This window comes from Sturnus vulgaris, chromosome 1, assembly GCF_052056855.1.
Source record: "Sturnus vulgaris isolate bStuVul1 chromosome 1, bStuVul1.hap1, whole genome shotgun sequence".
Lineage (NCBI taxonomy): Eukaryota > Metazoa > Chordata > Aves > Passeriformes > Sturnidae > Sturnus > Sturnus vulgaris.
This window is the reverse complement of record NC_142243.1, coordinates 96360166-96384584: the sequence shown is the minus strand read 5'-3', so window position 1 is coordinate 96384584 and position 24419 is coordinate 96360166. Positions and strand designations below refer to the sequence as shown.

The window sequence follows — 24419 nt, the reverse complement described above, 5'->3', positions numbered from 1 at the left end:
TTAACTTGCATATAGAAGTAAAAATGTATTTTCATCATCCCTTGCATTCACTTTGTCTATGAAAGAGTCATTTTAATCTTTCCAAGGACTTGTATTATTTTCAGATGTGCTTCTAAAAAACACTAATCAACTTCCAGTTCTTAATACTGATTCCTCTCAATGAAGTGAGAAGAACCTTATCAAATAAAAACAATGCTCAGTCAAGAGCAATCTCTCTTTTTCAAGTTTCATCAAAACTTGCAGGCTTCCAGAAAGAAGAGCTGTCAGGGATTATCAATACAAAAAAACTGCACTACTCTAAGTACATCAGTACATTTCTTTCATTTAGTGATTTCAGATAGACTTCTTGGGTTGATTATCTACAGTTTTTGAATCCAAAGTAAGTTTAAAATGTGTTCCAAATGCCATAAATTAAAACCAATTTACTTCCTTTGCATCTCTGAAAACAAAGAATTTACTCTTCCTCTGTTCTCAGAATGTAACCTACTTTTGGTAAGAACACTGCCTTCCGCCTGCCACTTGCATCTTCTGTCAAAAGCATCAAATGCCCACAACCCACCTGCAGCTTTACAGTAATTTTTAGAAAACAGGCATTCCATTACTACAAAAATCTAATCTCCCACAATGAAGATCCACTAAAGACCTAAAATCAAAATAAGCACCTGAGTGCTTATTATCGACTTTAGTTGTTATAATGATTGTCTTTGAATTGGTTACACTTTGCCACTGAGATTCCAGTATATGGCAGACAATTTTTCATTTTAAAAAATAAAATCTGATCTCCATCTTCCCAAAACTAGGCAGAACTCCACTTTTATAATGCAGTAATGCATTATATATATATAGAATATAAATGTCACCACTATTGCTTCCTATGTTAGTCACCTTATCCATATGTTACACAGCTAATACAAACAGGTCTGCATTTGACAGTACATTGTGTTGTGTCCTATTTTAATTAAAAATGTTTCAGATCCAAAAGGCATCAAGAATTGCTTTAAGCATAATTCTTATAAGATTAATTCCTGCTTGTTCATCCAAGGTTCCACAATATTGAGCAATGGAGAAAGATGTATTTTTCCCAGAAGCAGCAAAACAAAACACCTTTGTGAAATCTCAGCAAGCCCTCCACTTACTTCAATGGAACAGCAGCTTTGCTCCCTGACTTCACAAGCAAACCCACCCTCTTTCAAGCCAGGACAGAAAAAAACAAGAGCATAAATAATTTCAAACAAGGCACTTGCCTAGCAACCGTAATTTGGCTATTTAGGTGTAGTAATTGGAGAAAAAGTGAGCTGAAAGAAAGCAGAACATGAGAAAAACTGGTTGGTTGTTTTTCACTATCAGCTGTGTCAGGTTGAAGCATTCACAAGGAAAAGCTGCAATTAATGGCAAAACAAAGACCACTGGGATGATGTTCTGGGTAGAAGGTGCTCAGTACCATGCAGCCTTACAGATTTTGTAAGAGATAGGCTAATGCTGCTTTGCGTCTTTTCTGAAAGGACCCAGGTATTAAAAGCACTAACGTTTGTATTTCAAGATGAAAATTCTTGGTAGACTTCATTAATATATACAAAGACAGTAAAATAACATGGATAAATGAATATGGCACTTAAGAACATGGTTTAGTGGTGGACTTGGCAGTGCTGGATTAATGGTTGGACACAGTTTTAAAGATCTTTTCCAACCTAAACAGTTGTATGATTTTCTCAACACGTATTGTAGAAAATTGGGCGTTGTAGACACAATCTAAGCAACAGGCCAACCACACCATCAGCTCCTGCATGTTATATTGATTCTCTGTGTGCAAACTGATCATCAAGTTCATGCTTCACGACTAAATATTGCCAGCCGGGGCTGTTTTTGGCTAGAGCCGAGTGCAGAGCGCGGTACCTCATGTGCAGGATGCCGATGAGGGTGGCGGCGAGGTCGGAGGACATCCTGCCCATGATGCAGCAGCGGCTGAGGCAGGCGAGCAGGCTGGCGGGCAGGCAGGGCAGGAAGTACACGAGCTGCACCAGGCGTCGCTGAGCCTCGGCCGGCAGCAGCACCAGCGTGCCCTCGAGCGGATCTGCGGCACACAACGTACGGTCAGACACTCCCCGGCTGCACTGACCAATACCTCTGCTACCCACTGACATGAGGATGTTATAGCCAACATGTAAGAGGGGGGAAAAAAAAGGAGAAAAAAAAGAGAGGCAATACTAGCCCAGAAAATAGGAGGCTTGGATCACTCTCTACAGTTACCGTAATAGAGGCTGCTTCCAGGTGAGGGTAAGTCAGCCTCTTCTTCCAGATTAAAAGTGACAGAATGAGAGGAAACGGCTTTAAAGTTGTAGTAGGGGAGGTTTGGATTGGCTATCAGGAAAAATTTATTCACTGAAAGGGTAGTCAGGCATTGGATCAAGCTGTGCAGCAAAGTGGTGGTATTGTCATCCCCTGAAGTGATCAAAAAACATGTGGCATCTTGGGACATGGTTTAGTGGTGGACTTGGCAGTGCTGGGTTACCACTTGGACCTTAGAGGTATTTTTCAACCTAAATGATTCTATGATTCTTGGACACACAAAAACTAGTCTCCAGTCTATCAGATTTAAGTCCTACTAATTTGAACTAAAGATCTCAATCTTTTTACTCTCTAGTAAATGACACGCATAGTTCATTTTAACCTTTAGGGGACTGAACCAATCTGCAACCTTGCCCTATTCAGTCTTTAGCTTTACCTAGGAAACAATATGATTTTCCACCTCTTGCAACCTGCCTGCCAGGTGAGGGACAAAATCCCTTGTGCTAGAGTGTCAAAGTCTTACCGTATATTCGAGTAGCAGTGGCTTGTAAACTTTGCAACAATTCCTTGTTTGAACGAGAAGCAGCGGAATGAATGATATCAATGAGCTGATTGGAAAGTTCCGGGTTCCTCAAGCCAAGCAGAGCCAGTTGCTGAGGTAAGCCAGCCAACCAACGAGATAAAACTTTACTTCGACTTCTAAAGAAAGAGGGAGAAAAAAAAAAAAGACAAAACAACAGAAACCCACACAAACTTCTCTTCCCATTCTTCACTAAGCTGCTTTTATTTCTCCTTTCTGGTTCAAACTGAAACTGTAGGGACTAATCCTATCTTTCATAGGAGAAAATTTCTATGTCACCCTGGCTTATCAAGTCAAGTATCATTTAGAAATCAAAAGCATTTCATCAGCTTATTACTAAAGTGATGATCACAAGAAAAAAAGCTGCCAAGTCCAAGCCAGGAAGTTCAAAGTAAGTCTTCAAGATGTCAACAGAGAAGCATGATGATGATACAGATTATTTCACTCTCAAAGACCTGTCAGCCAAAAACTTTACATGGAGATTAAGTACCTACGACACAAGAGGAAAAGGCCTTGCATAGAGATGAACTGCTCAACAGCAGGAAAAGCCTGGAAAACAGATCACTGAAGTGGGTGAGTTGGAGGTGGGCTCAGAAGTCTCAAAATCAATTGAATAATTTATGGGAACAGTGGATGGGAACAAAACATTTGATTCAGCTTCCACAGAAAGAAGCAGATGCTACTATCAAATGAAGCTAGGAAGAGGCAGGATTAAACAAGCAAAAGTAAGTTGGGTCTTGACACAGCTGAGCTTTGTAGCTCCCTGCCAGAGGTGCTGCAGCTGCTCTTGATTTAGACTGGTCCAAGCAATGATGAGAAAAGCTCAGATACAGACACCCACTGAGTGATGAACACAAGAAGCTCTGCAGAGTGAGGAAGCACAAGCTTCAAATGGTTGGAAGCTTAGAGTATTAGGTAAAAGTAATTCTTGTCTTCTTCCTATAGCATCTCACATAAGTCAGTGCTGAAAGCAGATTGTGAGGCTGAATAGCCTTTTCAGACTCTTACCAGTATATAAATGCAAATGTGCACACACACAGATACACACAGTACATGCATATATACACACAGTGCATAGTATGTGTGCAGTGATTAAGGGTGAAGATAAGTTTTGTCTTGTTGTTTTAGTTTAATTCTGAACCATGTAATAAACCAGCCAGGTTTGGTTGTTTTTCCGCAAGGCAGCAACAGGCCCAAAGCTCTTACTTTATCCTCTGAATCAGATACACCTAAAAAGTAAACACATTCACAAAAAAATCTGGAGAAATGCTCCAATGTAAATTCTGTTCTTCTTAGGCTGTTCTTGATGATCTTCTAAGAAAAAAATAATAAAAGAATGAGAACAGTCAGAGGAGGGCTGAAGGAGCTACAATATCAAATTGAATGGAACAATATTAATGTCGTCCAGGAGCTATTGAAAAGTCCACACTTTGAAGAAATTGAAAAAAAGCACTTGTTTCTAAAGGAAAGAAATGGAATAGTGCAGTACACCAATATTATGTTGTCTTCAAATGTCTCAGACGTAAATGGAGTCATACATTTTTGCAAAGAGCTTTTGAGATTTCATTCTTCTGTTACTAAAAATGTCACAGATCCATGTAAAAGACTAAGAAGAGCAACAAAACTACTGCTATTGTGATGTCTAAAGATAGAAAGTTAAAGCTTTCCAGATAGTCATATGATCACATGACACTGAATGAGACGCTCAAGATTTTCAGGTAAGTACAGAGAACAGTGGTTATGTAACCCGAGAGAAATTAGTCAGTATGAAAAAGATTTCTTTTTCACTCTGAGTGAAAAGAGGAAAATGAGATATTCCCAAGTGTTTTTTCCTGTCTCTTATATCCCCTACACTTTTTAAAATGTTCAGAGCATAGCTTAAGATTATTTCTGGCTGTAGATCTAATTAGATGTACTCAGGCACTACCACAACAGAAGATTAACAAAGCAAAGAAGTTGTAGAAGGCAACAATTTTCCCCAAACTTGACTGTGTTAGCAGATGCCAGGACTTCTGAGAGACCTGAGGTTTGATTTTTTTAGTGGCAGAAAAAGATCACATCCCTCAGAAAGTCAACTGTATCCTGGGCTGCATGAAAAGCAGCGTGGGCAGAAGGTAGAGGGAGGGGATTCTGCTCCTCTGCTCCTGTGAGATCCCACCTAGAGTACTGCATCCAGCTCTGGGTCCCCAGAAATAAGAAGGACATGGAGCTACTGGAGTGAGTCCAAGGAGGCCATGAAGATCACCAGAGGTCTGGAGCACCTCTCCTATGAAGACAGGCTGAGAGAGCTGCTGTTGCTCTGCCTGGAGAACAGAAGGTCTCCCCAAAGACTTGGAGCTGCTTTACAGTGCCTGGAGGGGACTTGCAGCTCCCAAACGAGCTAGAGTTGATGCATACACATCAACACATGATTTGTGGTTAAGGTTTTTATGTCCTGGAACTAGATGACATGGCTGAAAAATACATTCTAGAAATAAGATTTGGAGACAATCTGGGCACATCAGATTAAGGAAAAACTGTTGCAACAGCATTACATAGAGAGAATAATCTCTGATTACTTCTGAAGCAAGTCAGATATCTAAAAGCTGCCCATGATGAACCAGGAGCCCAGAAGGACAAGAACACTTTCTTAAACCTAGTCTCTTTACAACCATGCCCCCAAAAGAGTATTTTTCTTGAAGAAAGTAAGTTAGAAAGGCTACACAGCCACTATCAGAACACCAACAAAGGCATTAAGCGACAAGCTCATGACCTCAGGCTAAAGTGATGGAAATGCTCCATGGCTACAGCTGCACGATCTTGACACATCCACTGACTGCCATAGTCAGTAACAATAAGCTTGTAGCACGGTACTTCAAGCTAAAAATTTATGTAATTAAGATCTATCTAGTACTTATGCTAAGATAGACAACTAAGCTGATACATCTCCACCTCAAAGAGCACACAAACTTCCAAATTCCAGTGACACAGTGTCAAAACAGATTCAGAATGAAGTTTTATTACATCGACACATAAATTCGCTATTCTCACTCCTGAAATCAATACACTATTTTGAAATTAAAAAGAATATTTATTAATTTTTTTTTACCTGATTCTTTGTGTCCTCAAATCTTCTTTTTGGTAAACTCTGCTAAAAAATTTCAAAAGCAACGTACGAACTGGGAAGAGCAGATTCCTTTGCTGGTATAGTGTATATACAGCTTTTATCAAGGGTTCTGTTGCTACTGGAAAAGATTAAAAAAAATTGGAAGTAATACTTCTTAATCTTTTGGTTTTATACATGCACACACAGAGCTAGCTGTGATCTTTATCTACAACTGTTTACACTGAACTCCAAAGGGAAGTACCAAAATGTTTTGAAGTAACTTCTGGACTGACTTCTAAAACATTAAAACAACACTTTCTTGTGCAGTTTGTGAAAAAAACAGACAAAAGAATACAGACAACTTGCAAGTGAAAACTTCACAGCTTCCTGAAGACACGTGGCAAGGCAACTGAGAACCAATAAATTTCTGCTTTTTACACCTATCTTCCAATCCTTCTCCCCTAATGAAGTAACCTCAGACCAATGTTCTCTACTCCTTTACTTCTGCTGCCCAAAACCTCACCGTCACAGAGCCTTCAGTTCTCTCTGTACTACCCCTTTCTCCCCAGCACACCTCACCAGCTCTCCCCTGTCTCTGAACCAGTTGGATCCAAGTTACACTTTGCTAATTAACCAGAGAATAAATACCTCGAGGTTGCTGACAAGACACTGTAAGAACTACTAACTCCCCTGCAACCTCTCCTTCTCTGAAGCTCTCATCAATCATGTTTTATCACCAGACTTAAAACAACCTTTGAAAGCGCTACCGCTGTGACCAAATTGGCTAAAATTAGCCAGCAAACACAGCACTTACTGTAATAGACTGAGAAACAGACCAAATATTTTCTTTGGAAACCAGACTAAGCCACCAGACGGAAAAATACCTGAATTCAGAGAATACAAGCCTGGAAAGAATAGGAAAGCATCCGAAAACTTAAGCAACACATGAAAGGTATGAGACCTGGCTCATTTTGTCACAGGCGAGTTTGTGGTCCCAAGGAATTCAATCCAATTAAGGCATACTTAAGTAGCAGCAATCACTTCATTATCTTCATAAACCAAAGCTTTCATCCAGGCACACAGATCAGTCTTAGTAAGTTATGTGTGCAAAACCAGATAAAATATTGTGTTCCACACTGAACAGAGCAACTTCTGCCCACAGAGACAGACAAGAATGTTCCTTTCTAAAAATTATTCTGGATCCAGACATGGGCCAATCTTGGTCTGTAAAACTTTTACTCAACTTCAAGTTATCATGTAAGGATTCTCACTATAAAGCACACTACAAAAATCACCTGAAATGGTATGGTGACATGCCAGCATGAAGCAGGAGCCATTTAGAAGTTGAAATCTAACATTTTCCAACAGAAAAATAAAATCCATTCTAATATTTCATGTAACTAAGATATATACTATCAAATTATTTTCAATGCATCAGGAGTATCAGCTTACTTAATTAACGTATTCTTCAGGTGAAGATTCACCTGGGACAGCATTTTCTTAAACAGAACACTGGCTTATTCTTAAATTAATAACAATTACATCTTTATGTAGTTTATAGCTAATTGATGAGCAGTTAACTGAAAAAAATACAAAAATAAATAAATATTCTGAGTAGAATTCTTATTTCCCAATAACTCTGTGGCAAGTTAAGTAAAACAGGTCCTACTATTTGAAATGTTTCATGTGAACACGACAAGTTCAAAACTGGAAGCAATTAAAAAAGGCACTCTTAAAAAGTGATGCTTTAAAAGGTCCACATTATACAGATGCCCAAAACACAGCTGATAAACTCAGGGGGTTTTAAAATACTTCAGTTTTAACTGGCACATGTCAAGCCTCCTTCTGAAGTGACTGAGTGTACTCTCTTCCATTGCATGAAGAAAATTTATCAAAAATACAAGTAGCAGGCAAGCTGCTGTTGAAGTCATACCTGAGAATTACAAGAAAGGAGCAGACCTCCTAATTACAGAGGGGTCCCAAGTTCGATCTTAAGCAATGGAGATAAATCTTCAGGCAACACAGCTACAAGCTCTTCTACACATTCTCAGAAAAGGAAGGATATGTGCATTTCACCCCAGCACAAATTCCTACTCAAAACAGGCAATCCAGAAAAAAGGAACCATGCTTGTGCAGCATAATGCACAGGAGGTTCACTACGGTTTTATTTATTCTCTTTTTCATCAGCTCTTTTGGTTTGTCTGTGTAAATTTGCCCTCTTTTGATTTCCATTGTGCTCTAAACATTTTTTTTAACTGAAATGGCTCATTTTTCACTTTGCATTGTCTTCTAAAAAACACATACCCTTCCAGGCTTTAATTTCTATGTCAAATAGATTTTCAACAAATCAAGAGTTAATTTTTTTTGTATGTACCATCTTTTGCAGTCCCATCTGACACAACAGAGTTCAAAATTTCTAAGCATTATCAGAAAAACCAATCAAGGACAGAAAGTTTTTCTTCTGTAGAATCACATAATGACTGAAGTGGGAATGAACGACTGAGCTCATTTGAAACAGGATCAGCCAGATCTGGCTGCTCACAACTATGTCCAGATGGCTTCTCAGTATCTCCAAGGACAGAGACTCCACTATCACTATGGGCAACCTGTGCCACTGCTTGGTCATCCTTACAGTGAAAAGGGTGTTCCTAATGTTCAGATGGCATTTCCTGTGTTTCAGTTTGTGCCCACTTCCTGTCCTGTCACTGGACACCACTGAAAAGAGCCTGGCTCCCTCTTCTTTGCACTCCTCCTTTGAGTATTTACGTATATAGATGAGACGCTTCCTGAATCTTCTCATCTCCAGTTCACTCAGCCTTTCCTCACAGGTGAGATGCTCCAGTGTCTTCACCATCTTCACAGCCTTTGCTGGACTCTCACCAGTATGTCCATGCCACTCTTGTACTGGGGAGCCCCAAACTGGACACACTACTCCAGGAGTGGCAGGATCACCTCCCTCAACCTGCTGCCAACACTCCTAACGCAGCCCACCACCTCACTGGGCTTCTTTGCCACAGGGGCCCATTGCCAGCTCCACCTGGACTCCTGGTCCTTTACTGCCATGCTGCTTCCACTTGGTTGTCCCCCAGCATGTACAGGTGCAGGGCTTCGCACTTCTCCTTGTTGAACCTTCCTCTTGTTTCTCCAGTATGTCAAGGCTGTATCTCCTCTACAGCTGGTAGATTAATTAAAATCTGACATCTAGTCAGGTTTTTAGTAATGCACAAGGATTATCTTGAAGGGGTGAGATAAACCATCCACACAAACAGACACAGCTTTGTGAGGTAACTAATTTCACATTGAACTTTTACAGGACCAGTGGAAAAGATCCATATATAATAATCTTACACAATTTCTTTGTAACTTTTTTAAAGCTCATTTGTTTTCTGGATTCCTGAGGAAAATTATCACACTAAAATGGCCACTTTGGGTAGAAAAACACAAGCCATTATCCACTGTTTGGTAAAAGTTTGACAAAGTAAAAAAAGAAGAAAAAAAAAAAATCAGCATTTCATTACAAAGAAAGGCCTGAAGTATCTGATCTAACAGTCTAACAACTGCTTGGAAGCTACTTTCCTGAGTAGCAATTCCTCTGCTTTACCTCAGGTGGTGCGACACGCTCTGATTTTGGATTATTATTATTTGCCTTCAACACAAAGCTAAATCTGAAGTGCAGATAGGAATGAGTAGTTATTACCTTTGTCACCAGAGACATGGGAATAGACAAGATTCCCAATTAAAATGGATTTGGCAGGAAATATAACAAACTGCCAAAATGTATTTGAGGGACATTTGACATCTTTTCATTTCACAACTCTAACAATTGTATCTGTTGCTAAGGACTTTTCTATGAACTACTTGGATGTGGAATTCATTCCTATCACACTGGTAAAACATAAAAGACTGCTGTCACTTTTCTGTTTACTGATAAAGTCCTTTCTTGTAGTTCTATATCCAAGGTCTCATTTGGAATACAACCAAGTAGTACTTGAAATGAAAGAAAAAAGTAAGCTAAAATATTGGACTGATCCTGCAAGTCATAACTGGAAATGTTTTCTCTTGGAAAAGGATTCAAATTAAACACCTTGGAAAATACTCAACAGCAGCTTCCATCAAAAGTATCTTGGCATTTCACATAATCACAGAACTAAAATGGTCATCTTACAGTACTTGAGAGAATCTATCAGCTATGTTAATGACTTTAAATAAGGATTAGGATTTTAAAACATCATGCACCTCTACAGTCTAGTAGTTACTTTTTCAATATAGAATCTAATCTTAGATTTATAAGAGTATCTTAACAAGCAAAACCAGAAAATAGGTACAAACGTATTAATACTTTGCATATCAACAGTATGAATCTAACAGCATTCCAAAAATAAAGTCTGCAATGCTACATGCAGGGATATTACTTTGAAATTCGTTTTACCTCTATGACAAAATACATTATGATGTAATAACTGACAACGTAAGGTGTAGACCTTAAAATGGTAAAACAACTCAAGCTTTGTCAGTGCATAATTTTGCTTTCCATGAACTACTCATCTTACCCTTGTTTTGCTGTATTTGCATTAGTCTCCAAGTCACCCCAAGCAATCTGTTCACTTGCTTGCTATTCAACTTGCTGCCATCCTGAAGAGTATCTGTCACAAATTTCCTTATCATGTCCAGCCAACCAGAGTCCGTCTGAAGTGTTGAAGTGCTTGCTAATGAAACCATTATGTCACACAAGGTTAAATTCAGTAAAAGATGGTCTATGTTGTTTGAGGATTTCATACAGTTCCTGTTGCTAAGGGGAGGAGGGGGGAAGAACAGAAAGATTTCAAAAAATTATTTTTGAAACAAAAATGAACACCAGCTGATACCCCTTGTACATATACCAGTGTTCTACAAAGACTGCAAAGGTGCAGAATGATTTCAGAAAAACTTTAATATTTAGTCTCACATCTGGGAGCTGAAAGAGGAGACAATTTACTACTGGCCTGTACCAAAAGAGGATTTGTGCATATGCTCTGACAGCTCAATAGTGAAGAAATGTGTGTTTGGCTTCTGCTCCAGTACTGCTTTGCCCTACAAGACAGCCACAGTGTGCCCTATCTCCTCTCATAGCTGTGCTCACCCAGCCCTGTAACACTAGAGAAGACTATATGTAGGTGAAAAGAATGTTTGAACTATATTTAATGTAATTCAACAGTCAGCTGAAGAAAACATGCAGAAGTATGAAACCAGTCGGCCTAAAACAATCACCATTTAGCAATATGCAAATTCCAGATAAAGAGTTGAATAAAATACTTTCATATCCCTAAGGCAGCACTTAATTTTCTACTGGATGCTATTCAGACAACTTCCTATACAATACTTTTACAAAGAACAACTAAAACTTCTCAATTTGAAGCACTGCAACCTTCCTATAACAGCACCTCCACAGATCTTCAAGCAATAAGCAATAAAAAGTTTTCCATCATTAAAAACTTAGTATTTGATAAAGCACGAGTCACATTGTCCCACTTCTCTTATGAAATCAAAAGCTGCTACATAGCATTGATTTTATTATTACCTTTTGCATGGATCTTTCTTTTTGTGTTTTACTGCATCTTGTAAAGAATAAGGAAAATGACGCATGAAGTGGTGCTTGAAATCAACAAGGTAATTCATTCGAAGCCATAGCTCCTGTTAAGGAAAAGAAATGATAAACAGAAAATATGGTAGTAAATTAAATAAATCCAGACAATTATGTTCCAAAATTCATTACTGGAATCAAGAAAACTAGGAACTTTAGTTTCTGTTTGCAAGTTGTTTATATATCTTTACTTTCAAGTGCTGTGCATGAAGGTCCACAAAATAAGGGAGTAACAAGATGCTGTAAGTTATGGGTGAGCAAATAACATGTAATCCTAACTGAACCACTCTATTTCTTGGCACATATCTACGTGGATATATGCAATACTAAACTGAATTACACATCTGAATGAAAGTACTTTTATATCAATTTATTAGGGTTCTAAAAATCAGAGTGGACTCTGTTTAGCTTGCCATGACTGTACTCAGTTTTCCATTACAACATATTCCAATACTTCTTTCATCTTTCCCTATCATTAATGTACTTGTGGCTGAAAGTCCACTGACAAAACATTTTCCAGTAGAAAGACCACCCTTACAGAAAAATGATTCAGTATTTTAAAATAATTTTGCTGTGCAGGTTAGCACACAGTCACCATTGCACAAAGTGTCCAGGAGAACTCAGCACTAAAAAAGCCTGCATTGCTATCAAATTGATCAGGCAGAATAATCCTTTTGATATTCAACTATTAAGAACAGAGAATGGCCATTAAATTATTTCAAAGATCAATAGCTTTCCACCAAGCATATTCAGAGTGGTTTTCCACAGTGACTGTAATAACCACTTTGGCCTGTAAGGGCTATTAAATAAGCAAAGCTTTCACTTTCAAACTGAACCATTTGAATGCATTTTGTATTTAAAGGTAACTATAAAGAGAAAACAAACCATTTATCTAAAATGAAATTTGCTCCACAAAAAACCCAAGTTGTATGAATCTCAGATTTTTTTTCTCCCCACAAACAATTTAAGGCCATAATCCAACTGTGTGTACCCAAACCAGTACATATCTTGACAGAAGAGCATGCCATTCATATGGCCAAAATACAGGCACCCTATGGCTAAGGGCAGCAGCTCTGCAGGATCCTTCAGAAAAAGGCTAGGGACAGGAGGCTGCCACAGGAATTTACCAGGACAAGTGCTTGCTTTTTGCCCACTTCCAAGAGGGCCTCTAGAAAAGATGAAGGAAAAAGAGTAACAGTGTGTTTTGCTCAGACACACTGAATTCACTCCTCAAGGTTGTGTACGTTTGGTAACTTTGGTCTAATGTAATGATCCCTCAAATGTTTTCCAATAATTACTCTGTGAAGCTTTTAATTTAGCAAAGGGGCCTACAGTCCTATATACAGCTTAAACCGAAGACATTCTTCCTGTCAAGATATTCCTTCCAACTACTCAATAGCCGAAGGTTCTTTTTCCAATTTGCAAAATTTCTGGAAAAGCAGTACAAGTTACGAAAAAAGCAAATCAGTTATCTAAGTAAAAGATGGAGAAAATAAATTGGGCGAAAAAAAACCAAACCAAAACAAAAAACAAACCTCAGAGGATACTTCCTAAAATCCTTTTTGATCCAACGTCTTATGATCCTACCAATCATGACACAGCAACACGGACTGCACCAAGCAATTACAGCACCTCAGACAACCATTATCTTCTATCTTCTCAAACATTTAGGGTTTGTTCATTCCCACCCACCCCATTAAACTATTCAACACACAAAAACAAGGAAGAAACAACCCCATTCTACACTTTGCTCCAATTTATATTCTAGAGGTTATCCGGAAGACAAAATGTTCCTCCTTTTCCAATACCACTTCCAGTTTCAAACCTTTTATGCTGCAGTCAAGGAAGATTCCTGGAGATTATTTACTGAACTCATGGCTCACTTCAACTGATTCTTTTCTACAGTAAGAGGCAACAAAACGCAGATTCAAAATCTACTCAACACCTAGGCTTTTTCTTAACAAAGTATCTTCAGTACTTCAAATCACCAAACCACTAGTTTCTTATTAAAAAATGAATTGTTATCATTATTCCATGGATCATTTCTCCCTTACCATTTTGTATGTTTCATCATGTCGCTTTGTGAGTTTCCACAATAAATGTATAATGCTAAGAACTTGCTGCATAAGCTGCTGAGATTCTGATTCCAAAAGGTTTCCAAGAATGGGAGCTGATTGTGCAGGAGATGCTTCAATCCAGCACTCTATCAGTAATGGAATTATTATCTCAATAAAACCTTTTAAGTTTTCAGCCGAGGACAGGCCTTTTTCTGCACTGTCCATTACACTTGTCAGAGACCTAAACAACAAAAGCAAAAAAGCATAAAAAGATAAAAGATCACACCTTTCAAAACAAGATTACAGTAATACCACTTTCCTGTTTTCTCAATGATGTGAAAAAGTTACTTATTTAACACATTAAATCTTTGCTGGCTTTCTTGCTAGATATTTCAGTATGTAAAAAAGGGAGTTCAAACCATCTACAACAAACCTGCCCCCAAATCTCCCTGCAAGTTCGTGTGCTTCTTTAACAACTTTTAAGATTTCAGTACTTCTTTCCCCATTGTTATATGAAAAGTCTGAAATTGAGAAATATGATATGCATTATCCTATCACCTTCAACCAACAGGAAGGAATTAATTATACTCAGCACAACAAAATAATAATAAAAACCCCCTTTTAAGCTCATTAAAGCAAAATAACGAAGCTGACTACAAGGTATTGTCAAATGCATGAGGTTTATTACAGTTAATAGCTATCTCCAACGATAATAAACACAATGTTTTTCATATTAAATGTGGAACAAAAGTTCCTGTAAAAATATACCTTTAGCTCCCAGGTGATTTTTAGCTATTATGCTCTGAAAAGCAACTAAACAGAAAATTATCTAATAATGAAGTTAAAAAAAAATTAAACTAAGATATAGTTTAAATTAAAATAATATCTGCCAGAAATCAAGAAAACCAACTCTTTTTCTCCCCTACTCAAAAAACACTTTGTGTCTCTGAAGGCATAATCAGCAGATATGACCCAATCTTGCTACTAGATAAACAATTTGCACCCAATTCAAAAAGAAGATTCTTTAAAGAACTAAAACCCTGAATAACTCTTGTTAATTTTAATGAGTACAGATTCCTTAAAAAAAGGCAACAACAGTTTCAATCGATCATTTGTGAAATTTGTTTTCAATTACGATTTTGTTTCCTAATTCCTAGCAGGGAATTCCTATCGTAATTCTAATTTCCTAACATAAAGCAGCACACTGAATCTCCTGTTAAACTAAACTCCCTTCTATTTCAGTAATGATTGCCAAGTCATTTTTCTTTACATATACACTCAAAATAGGAAGTGAAAAACTTTTCACAGACCTGCAAAAGTTATGTTTACAAATATTTTAATTTCACATTGAAGATGTAAAGCAGTTTTCCCTAGTAATTTCTAAATTATCCAATTAGTTATATCTCCTTCTGTGAAGCTACATGCTGTTGCCACCATCTATAATACAAAGAGTAAGAGAAAATTTTATTCTGCCATTTCTCTCAAGTTGGTATCAAGTGTATCAAGAAAATAATTAAACCAAAACAAACAGGTATTAATGACGTGTAAAAGAGCCAGGGAGAAGTAATAAAAACAAAGTATGAGACAAATACAAGCTATTTTTCAATGAAGGCAAGAGGGGGGAGAGAATTTAGATCTCCAGCACAAAATAAAAGGGATAAATGGAAATATAACTGATCATAAGAAAAAAAAATTGCTTTACTTTAGTACTTACTACGATTATCAAACAAATTAAAATCTTATAAAGTTTAGCTTTAACTGCAGCAACCAACATATCCATTAAATATAAATTGGTTTATTTGTCCATTTTGTTGCCTTATTTCCTTTCTGTGGTGCAGGCACTGCAGTAGACACTAGGTTTTTTCAGACTAGAAAGAGTTTAAGGTGAATGGTTCTATCTTCGGCTTTTTAGCTCTCAGTCATCTCAAATACAGTAGACAAATCCCATCTCTGAGCTACAACCACAATGAATTCTAAAGCCTGTTGATACCAAGACTATAATCTCACTGAAAAATTGAGGTTGTCCTGTAAATGCTATGCTGGGACAAGATTACACTCTCAGATGAAGTCTGAAATTTCAGTAATTGGCTGGAATAGTTCTGAAGTACTAGTCTTTAATAATTTCTTTTTAAAAAAATACCTGATATTACAGCAGAACTCTGGAATTCCAGCAGTCTATTTAAAGAACACAAAAACCTCCCAATTAAAAAGTGAACAGTGCATGAAACTGGAGAAGTTGGTAATTCACACTGGAAGCTTCCTACAGAAGTGTAACACACACACAACTATTTCAGTACTTTTCTGAAACGAGGAATGGAAAAAGGAAGAATTCATGCCAAAAGGGATACTCCTCCCAGCTGCTGAAAGCATTCGGGTAGGAATACTTAGCATAGCCTTCATGTACCCCTGCAGAAGAAGCCCCAATCTCCCAAGGTAAGATTCCTCCACATAATCAAGGTTAACAATAAAAGTGCAAAATAAAATTTAAGTGCCAGTAACAGATGATGACAAAATATTATAGTAATCTGTCCAGCATTTATTTGATTAGTACATTATCCTTAGTAATACAGGTTCACTCAACCTGACAGGTTTGATGTCCATTACTCTGTCACACACCTGTTATCACTTCTCTTGAGTGGTAGGGCGATTTTGGAAACACTGCAAAGCATATTACCTTTACATCAGAATGAAATACTATTGAAGGGATGTTTATGTACCCCTTAAGCTGTCATTTTTCTTTAAAATGCCAGTATTTTTACATAGCAGGACTAAACAAACAAAAATTGTGTAAGTATCTGCCATTGGATAGTAAGAAGACAACAGAAATTGAGCAAAGGGAAGTCAAGGAAGCATAAAAGAAACAGAAAATAAGGAAATAACTTGCTGTTCTTTAAAACAGGAAGTCTTTGGAAGATTTTATAGCTTGCAGTTTTAGCCAGGTATCTTGTCCTCCATTTCTGTGTGCACTGCCAAATGCAGCAAACACACAGCACATTGAGTGAACTGCATTTTCCATTTCTCTTTGATGCACATGTACGTATTTATTGGCTATGCTTCATCTTCCATTTCAGTCTCTCAAGCAATTTTTTTTCTGCAAGTTTTTCTCTGCAGCTTCATATTGTCCTCTCTCTCAGCAGAATCTGAAGCTCAACTGTTTCTCTTCCAGTCAAAAAATAAGAAGGAAAAAAAAAAAAAATCACACGCCTTGGTACCACCACATTTGAGTTGTGAAGGCTTTTTGTTTTTCCACACCTGAAATGAGTTTGATGCAAAAGCAGCACAGTCAGCACATGATGCAGAGAACACATTCTAACAATTTCCTAACACACTAGGAAGATCTAGCACACAACAGAAGATAATGAAGTCTATCACCCAGCATTCCAAGCTCCGAAGCTATTATTTTTATTAAACACTAATACTGCATGACATGTCAGGCCTGTCCAATGAGCTTGCAAGATTAAATAGATATCGGGACTTTGAAAATTTAGCATACAATTATGCCGTTTGGAAGCCTACTTGTTAAAGAACAAAGTTGAAACTTACTTGCAGTATTACTGACAAGACCATCAATACACACTGCAAATAGTTACTTATGGTTGGGTCAACATATTATCCTTAGCTAGTCCTAGCTCGATTATTACTTTAAACACACACACACACTGAGTATTATATCTCTTAGTACAACTAATTTCTGTCTTTGCAGTAGTGGCCATAGAGGAGGCCTGGGAATGCCCATAAAAGGGAATAGCTGGGATTGGAAGTGACAGAATTAAACACCTTTAGATTATCAAAAATTATTTCCGTGGCAAATACAAGAACCACCACAACTCTTCACTATTAGAACTTCACACATAGTCACTCAAACAAGCTGTACTGGCCCTTTGTGAAAAACTAATACACCAAAAATATGCACAAAGGCAATAAAACGAGAACATTTTAGTACCTTCAGCAGATGCTTCTTCCCTTTCTATTCTTCTGTTCTGCTGCCATCAACTTGCTTTGCCAATCTCGCCTTGGATTCTAGCCATGTTTCCTTCTATTCTTCTGGCTCGTCTTCATGCTTGCAAACATCTTTTTGTAAGTATTTATAACCAGAAGTGTATCACGATGTTTCACCAAAATCTAGCTCCTCAGAAAAGCAGAATCCAACTCAGGTGACACCAGACGTAAAGTTTATTTTCCTAGACCTTGGATACAATGCATCTTCAGCTATTACATGGCCTGGTACGTCATACACTGCATATCACCCAGGGCACAATATAAGCATCCTCTGATACACAGTGGTCCACAACTGTGTGCTTCTGACTGCAAAGATGAACTCAATAGGACAGTTCTGAGCTCAGCACTGAACCCTTCCCCTGCCTCAAGGGGGCTTCACCAGCCTTGCTGCCAGCTAAAATTCTACCTGCATCAGATACTGTTGGTCATGACTGAATATTTATGCTGACAACAACACTTTTAGGAGAATAAGCTGCACTTCTTACTCAGGTTAATTTTTAGCTTATACCTACCATAAGTAATACACTACCTCTAAAGAGGAAGCCTAGGAGAGCAGGAATGGATGTCTCTCCCTGACAGAGATGGAAAACACCTGCTACCACAGGTCAACACCTGCGGTATTCAAAAAGAACACCTCTTCTTCCACCTTTCATTCCTCCAAAGATATAAGATGGACATAGTAATGGAGTAGGCAGTGGGTATTATACCCTTTTTTGCCACTGACTTCCTAGATGAATTTGGTATAATTGCTTTATACCTCTTATTTTGTCTTCTCCAGCAGTAAAACAAGGATTGTGGTTTCTCTTCAAACCACCTGGGTGTCTACAGGGAATAGAGCTGTGTAACAGCTAAACTGCTTCCATTTTTAAAGTCACCATTCCAGATCTCCTGCCAGAAGATACATAACATTCACAGCAATGCACATGAGGAAGCCAATGTTCATAAAGTACCATAAAGTGAGGTAGGAGGTTCCCCTCTAGTGGGTGAATCAGATAGGAGGAAGAAAATCAAAACAGTTGTTTATTTCTCCCTTAACTTCAGCTCACATCTGTTTAGAGTACTACTGAAACCCACACAAACCTTTCGGTGACTAAGCACACTACACTTTCTTTCATATTCATGAGCATGCCTCAGCAGAAACATCTTTCATCCACAGTGAATATATAAACTGGTGAAGTGATTAAAATATCTAGAACTGAAAACTCAGCAGAACCTCATACCACCAGACACATCTCATCCTGCTGTCCTTTCTAAAAGGAGCTACAGTCATAGATAATAGACTCCTAAGTTTATGATAGACTCTTGAAGGTAAAAGCACAAAATTTCAGTAAGATTCAGTATGACAAACAAGCTTACATTTCACACAAAGAAATTTGCCTACTTGCCCCTAGGTCTGTTCGATATCCTGCAATAAGTCAATGTCAGTTTGCATTCCAAAAATATCCCAATAGAGCTGGTAATCCAAAATTATTATTAACAGCATAAAATAAAGACTTTATAATGGAAAAGTTCATTATATACAATAACACAGTTATCTGCCGAGAATTTCTGTATTTTCAAGCCTCTGCAGTAAGACTACGCATTACACTAAGTGTTCTAAAGTATGGCTACGGGACAATCCCAGCAAAAAAATTAAATTGCAATCACACAGTTGACATTAATTCCCAAACTGGTTAACATTTTCTCACCTCAGTCTAAATGATGAGTTGATCTTTGGTCGTAAGCCACCACTTTCAAACAGCTGTATATGTTGCTGATTATTTGCATGGAGCTTCCAACTAATACATATCGGGTTCCTCACAGAATGAGAGCTGTCCTTCTGCTCTTGAAGCCCTTCATCCTCTGTATCACTGGATCCATCTACCACTGCTTGGAGAAACTTCTTGAGCCTGGTAAGCACATTTAACCTCCACTGCTGAGAAGTTACTCTGCGATTTGGGTTAACAGAGAGCATCCACGAAAGTTTGTCCCTGCTTTTCACTCTTTTTGAGAGTTGCTGGTGAGAAATAAGCTCTACAAAATTCTTCAACAATATAATGCTGCGGTCTGTAAGAAGAGCTGGGTATGCTTCCAATAAAACGTCCAAGACTTTCAGTGAATCTTCCTGAATTCCCTCACTGATATGAGTCATGGCACTAGAGAGATGGGCACTTACCAAAGGAAAAAATGGAGCAATCTGTTCCGCTCTTATTCTCGAAGCCAAGAACTGCAGCAGGTGAACAGCTGCTCCTCTGACACTGGAATCTTTGTCTGTAAACACAGCTGCCACCTCGCTTATTATACTGGAAAGGTGTGCATCAATTACAAAGGGATACTGAGACAGGAGTTCTTTGAGTCCAAGAAGTGCATTATGCTTAACCCCAGGGCTATAGTGATGCATCTGTGAGAGCAGATCCTATAAGGAAACAAACATATACAATTGCCATCATTATTACTTAAAGCTGTTCAAACGTATTTTCTGCACATTCTTCCTAAACACTTTAAAATACAGAATATTCTTACGAAGTACTGCTGTTCATAATAGCAAAATGTATTTAGAACAAAAATTTATAGCACAACAATTAAGAAATATTCAGAATTCAGTGATATGAAAAACAAGATATAATGACTTGTCCTTAGGTCTTGTTCTTGAGTTAATGCACTACCCTACTGACTCAACAGAGGGATGACCAAAGGCAAGTCCTCTCACTCTTGTTCTCAAAAGCAGAACTACGAAACCTCAGCATGAATAGCTTTCTTCAATTTAAGCAGAGAGCTGCAAGAGACAGAAGATGACATAAAGGAAGGAAAACAAATCCACCCCTCAGAGAAATAAAAGATTCTTTAAAAATGGGGCTGCATTAAGATAGCCTGCTGCATTTATTTTTTAAAATAAATGTTTTTTTCCCAAATTGCAGTAAACATAGTAAACCTAGATAAAAGGCAAGCAATTTTCTGTCATTTCAGAATGTAATATCACAGTATACCTTTATGTTAAGTTTTCTATTTTGCGTAGGAAGCACTCCATCTTCTTTAAGCTGCTCAGGAATTTGTATGGCCTTTGTTTTGAAGGTAGTATCAGTTGCATTCTCTAGTTTAGGCTTTTTTTTCCCAACTTTTAATTTCACTTTCTGGAAATCCTCCTGACGTTTCCTTTTTTTAGTCATTCTGATTCTCTGCAAAAAGATAATTTAATTTGTTTAAATACACAACAAAAGTAGTTCTTCCACCAAAGAGCAGCAACCTCCTAAGAATGGTTACTCTTTTTATTCTTTTGTCTATGCATAAGTGAGTGTCCACTCCTGAGACAAGATGCTAGACTAAACAGACATGCAGACTGATTCCATGCAGCTGTTCTTCCAGTGTCCAGAAAACATTCTGCTGCTCCTTTGGCTCTGATAACTATTTCATTACAAAGCATCCAGATGCAGATATCACTGCTTTATCAAGAGTTAACTTGCTGATTTGTTTTTGTTTTAAAAAGCTCCTGCCAACAAAGCAACTTTTTACATACTTGATTCTTGTCAAGCCAAGGAGCCCAGCAAACTGTTCCCTTTCAACTGTACACTGCTTACCAAGTCCATCCCTAACAGCACACAGCCTGCACATGTACAATCATAGGTTTAAACAAGCCTTCACCAATAAAAGGACACAAAAAAACTAAGAAAACTTCCGCTACACATTGAAAAATCCAGTCTGTGCATTTAAAAGTAACTAGAAGTAAGGGGGAGAGAAGAGGTCAAATGGGCAATTACAGAGTAAAAAAAATGGAAAACTAAGACACTTCTAATAAGGCATAAGAAATGAGTTATCTGAGCCACCATACTTGTAAGCTGTACATACATACTGAAATAGAGGTACAATAACCAAAGCAAATTAAAGCCCTCATAAGTTTCTAAATGGCTTTTTGCTTTTGTTCTGCTTTGATACTGAAGTACTCTTACTTCTACTAAGTTAAAAAAAAAAAAACACACTGAAAAGGTCCCAACAAACACTTCACCACAAACTCCTTTATTTAAGCTTCTCAAAAAAACTCCCTAAACTACCACCCACTTCCCCCAACAAAAAAAACCCGAATCAAGAAAAACCCAAGCCCAAATCCCCAACAACACAATTGACTAAACCCAGAAATCTCTAAATAACATATCCAAACAATGACTATCTTCTGGTGGATGTGATCATCATTCCTAGACGATTTTCCCAGTGGACTTTCAGCTGAAATTTGTGCTGTACTAGAGTATTTCATATACACATCAAAGGGATAATTACTAAAGAATGTTTTAAAATGAACTGTAATTTTCTATTATTTTAAAACAATTTAAACAACTGATTACACCAACATCTGACTACAACTTAATTTCTACTTTTCACACACCAGGTTAAAAAAATTTTATGCAAGACTACTTTAACTGAAGTACAAATTCGGCATAAGTAACCCATCAACTCAAAAGGCTTTTAAAAAACTTGGAGCCTGATGCCAAAATAAAAGATCCTTTAGTGTCCAACTATAACAACCATGGCTCTATAAATGCTTGATTTTTACCATATGAATCTCTTAGGAAAGAATTACAAGAATTTCACTACTTAATATATAGAAATAGCTAGCAGCTTTTGATGTAGAAGTTATTTCCACTTACAAGGCTTCCTTTTACAAGAGTAGATGTTTGGCTCCCAATCAGCATAAGAACTTCACACTACAGGTGCACACACACCTGAATGGAGTCAATTAAGTTCATCTAAAGGAGGAGGCTTGTAAAATAGTCTTTCTCCTACTAAAAGCAGCACAGCTTACCTCACAATAAATACTCTGGAAACACTTGGTAATCTAAGCCTATCCATTTCCAATTCATATGTCCCATATCAAAAGAAAATCCTTACAAAACCTAAGTCACGTAAACACCGCAGTGGCTATGTAATAAGACATCAGGCAAAACTATATACAGCAGATGAATGTATGTAACCATTTCAATGAAACTTCTTGCTGAAACAACTGCCTTTGACACAAACTGCATCTTAAAACCAGAGACTGTGGGAGCTGGGCCTGTTTAGACTGGAGAAGACTGAGAGGGAATTTCATCAAGGCATTTAAATTTCTCCAAGATGGGTGCCAAGAGGATAGTGCCAAACTGTTTTCAGTGGTGCCCAGTGACAAGACGAGGAGCAATGGCCATACACTAAACCACAAGAAGTTCCATCTTAACATGAAGAAGAAATGCTTTACTTTGAGGGTATAAAAGCACTGGAACAGGCTGCTCAGGAAGGTCTCTGGAGAAAACCCAATCCACTTGGATGCATTCCTATGTCACCTGCTCTAGGTTATGCTGTCTTGGCAGGGCAAATGGACTAAATGATCTCCAGAGATCCCTTCCAACCTTAAGCTATGATTCTGGGTATTTTCACCTAGCCTTTCTCCAACAGGACTGACCTAAGTGCACCTAATAGCTAAGCAATAACACGATTTTACAACCAAAAACATTAAAACAACCTCCAATCCATGCGGGCTTCCTTAAACATAAAGCAGCATGCAGCACTTTTCAGACACCACATCAGTTGTCACTCAGGCACCCTCACCTCAGACTCAGAGAAAATACTCGGTTACAAGCTGGACCCGATGATCTTGGAGCTCTTTTCCAACCAAATGATTCTGGTTTCACTCCCTCGCAGCTCTCAAGCGGCATCCTTAGGGAACCTCATTACCTTGCTCAGTCAGGAAAATCCTGAGAAACCCGAAGGCAAGGCAAACGCCCTAACTAACTCCTCCGACCTGATACGGATTTCCCCCCGGGCGAGCTCTCTCCCGGCACAGGACAGCGATACTTACAGGCGATCACCTCCGTGCGGCTCCCGCGCTGACAGCGCATCCCCCGCCGCCACCACCTGGACCGGACCGCACCGCACCGCCCGACCCCGCGCACGCCGTACCCGAGCGCCGGAGCGGCCGCTCCTCCCGCGGTTCTAGGCCGTCACGCTGCCTTCCTCGCCGTCCCGGGACATCCTTCGGCTCGTTCCCCAAGCGCCGCTTCCCTCCGACCCGCTCCAGTCGCTCTACGAGGCGTTCAAATAAAGGCGCGTCAGCGCCGGCCCGGCGCCGGGGAGGCCGCGAGTTCGGCCCCCGGGAGTCCCCGCAGCAGCGGGTGAGGCGGGAGCGGGAGAACCCGCTGGAGGAGGTGGGGCAGGGGCGGCGGCGCGCAGCGGAGCCGATGCCGCCGGTTTCGCCGGGAGCGGCACCCGGCCCGCGGCGCGGCGGCTCCCGCTTTTCCCGCCGCCTCCCTGGCGCAGGAACGTGAGGGGAGGGCGGGTCGCACAAAAGGCGGGCGGCCCTTGGCGCAGGGGCCGGGCGAACGCCACGGCCCCGGCGAGCAGGGACGAACCGATAGCGACCGCACCGGGCTCGGGGTCGGGATCCCGATCCTCCTCCTCGTTCGCCTCCTCCTGCTCCTCCCGCGCGCGGCCGCTCGCTCACTCACCAACCACGCGCGCGGCAGAGCCAGCCCCGCTTCCGCCCCCGCCGAGCGCCTGCCCGGAAGCGGCCGCCACGTGAGCGGCGCCGCCAGCGCCCGCCCCGCGCGCCGGGGGACGCGGGCTTCCGCCGCGGCCGCGCGCGCGCTGGCGCCCCCTGCAGGCGGGGCGGCCCCGGGCAGATCCCGCCGGGGTCCTCTGCCCGGCGGGAACACAGCGCCAAGACTTCGGCTTCGATTGGGATAGGGCTTTTCTTTGTACATCTTCCTCGAGAGGGGAGGAGGACGGGTAGACACTGATCTCTTCAGCGACCAGTGGACAAGACCCGAGGGAACGGCCTGAAGTTGTGCCAGG

The 24419-nt window shown here is 39.5% G+C and overlaps 1 protein-coding gene across 5 annotated transcripts in view; it reads right to left on the bottom strand.

The window, feature by feature from the left end:
* Positions 1-24140, bottom strand: part of TEX10 (testis expressed 10) — a 54778-nt gene extending 30638 nt beyond the window's left edge. The window contains exons 1-11 of one of the 5 annotated variants that reach the window (XM_088172113.1): positions 24074-24138; positions 23428-23651; positions 23178-23323; positions 20594-20782; positions 19316-20022; positions 13626-13869; positions 11509-11621; positions 10502-10740; positions 5955-6090; positions 2810-2985; positions 1894-2071 (exon numbers count right to left, since the gene is read on the bottom strand). In XM_088172113.1, the coding sequence (XP_088028239.1) occupies positions 1894-2071; positions 2810-2985; positions 5955-6090; positions 10502-10740; positions 11509-11621; positions 13626-13869; positions 19316-20022; positions 20594-20773 (1973 nt within the window). In that variant the 5' untranslated portion in view covers positions 20774-20782; positions 23178-23323; positions 23428-23651; positions 24074-24138. Of the gene's footprint in view, positions 1-1893; positions 2072-2809; positions 2986-5954; positions 6091-10501; positions 10741-11508; positions 11622-13625; positions 13870-19315; positions 20023-20593; positions 20783-23177; positions 23324-23427; positions 23652-24073 lie in introns of all 5 variants that reach the window. The other 4 variants (XM_014875169.2, XM_014875172.2, XM_014875170.2 and 1 more) reach the window with 4 other exon arrangements.
* Positions 24141-24419: the final 279 nt, after the last annotated feature.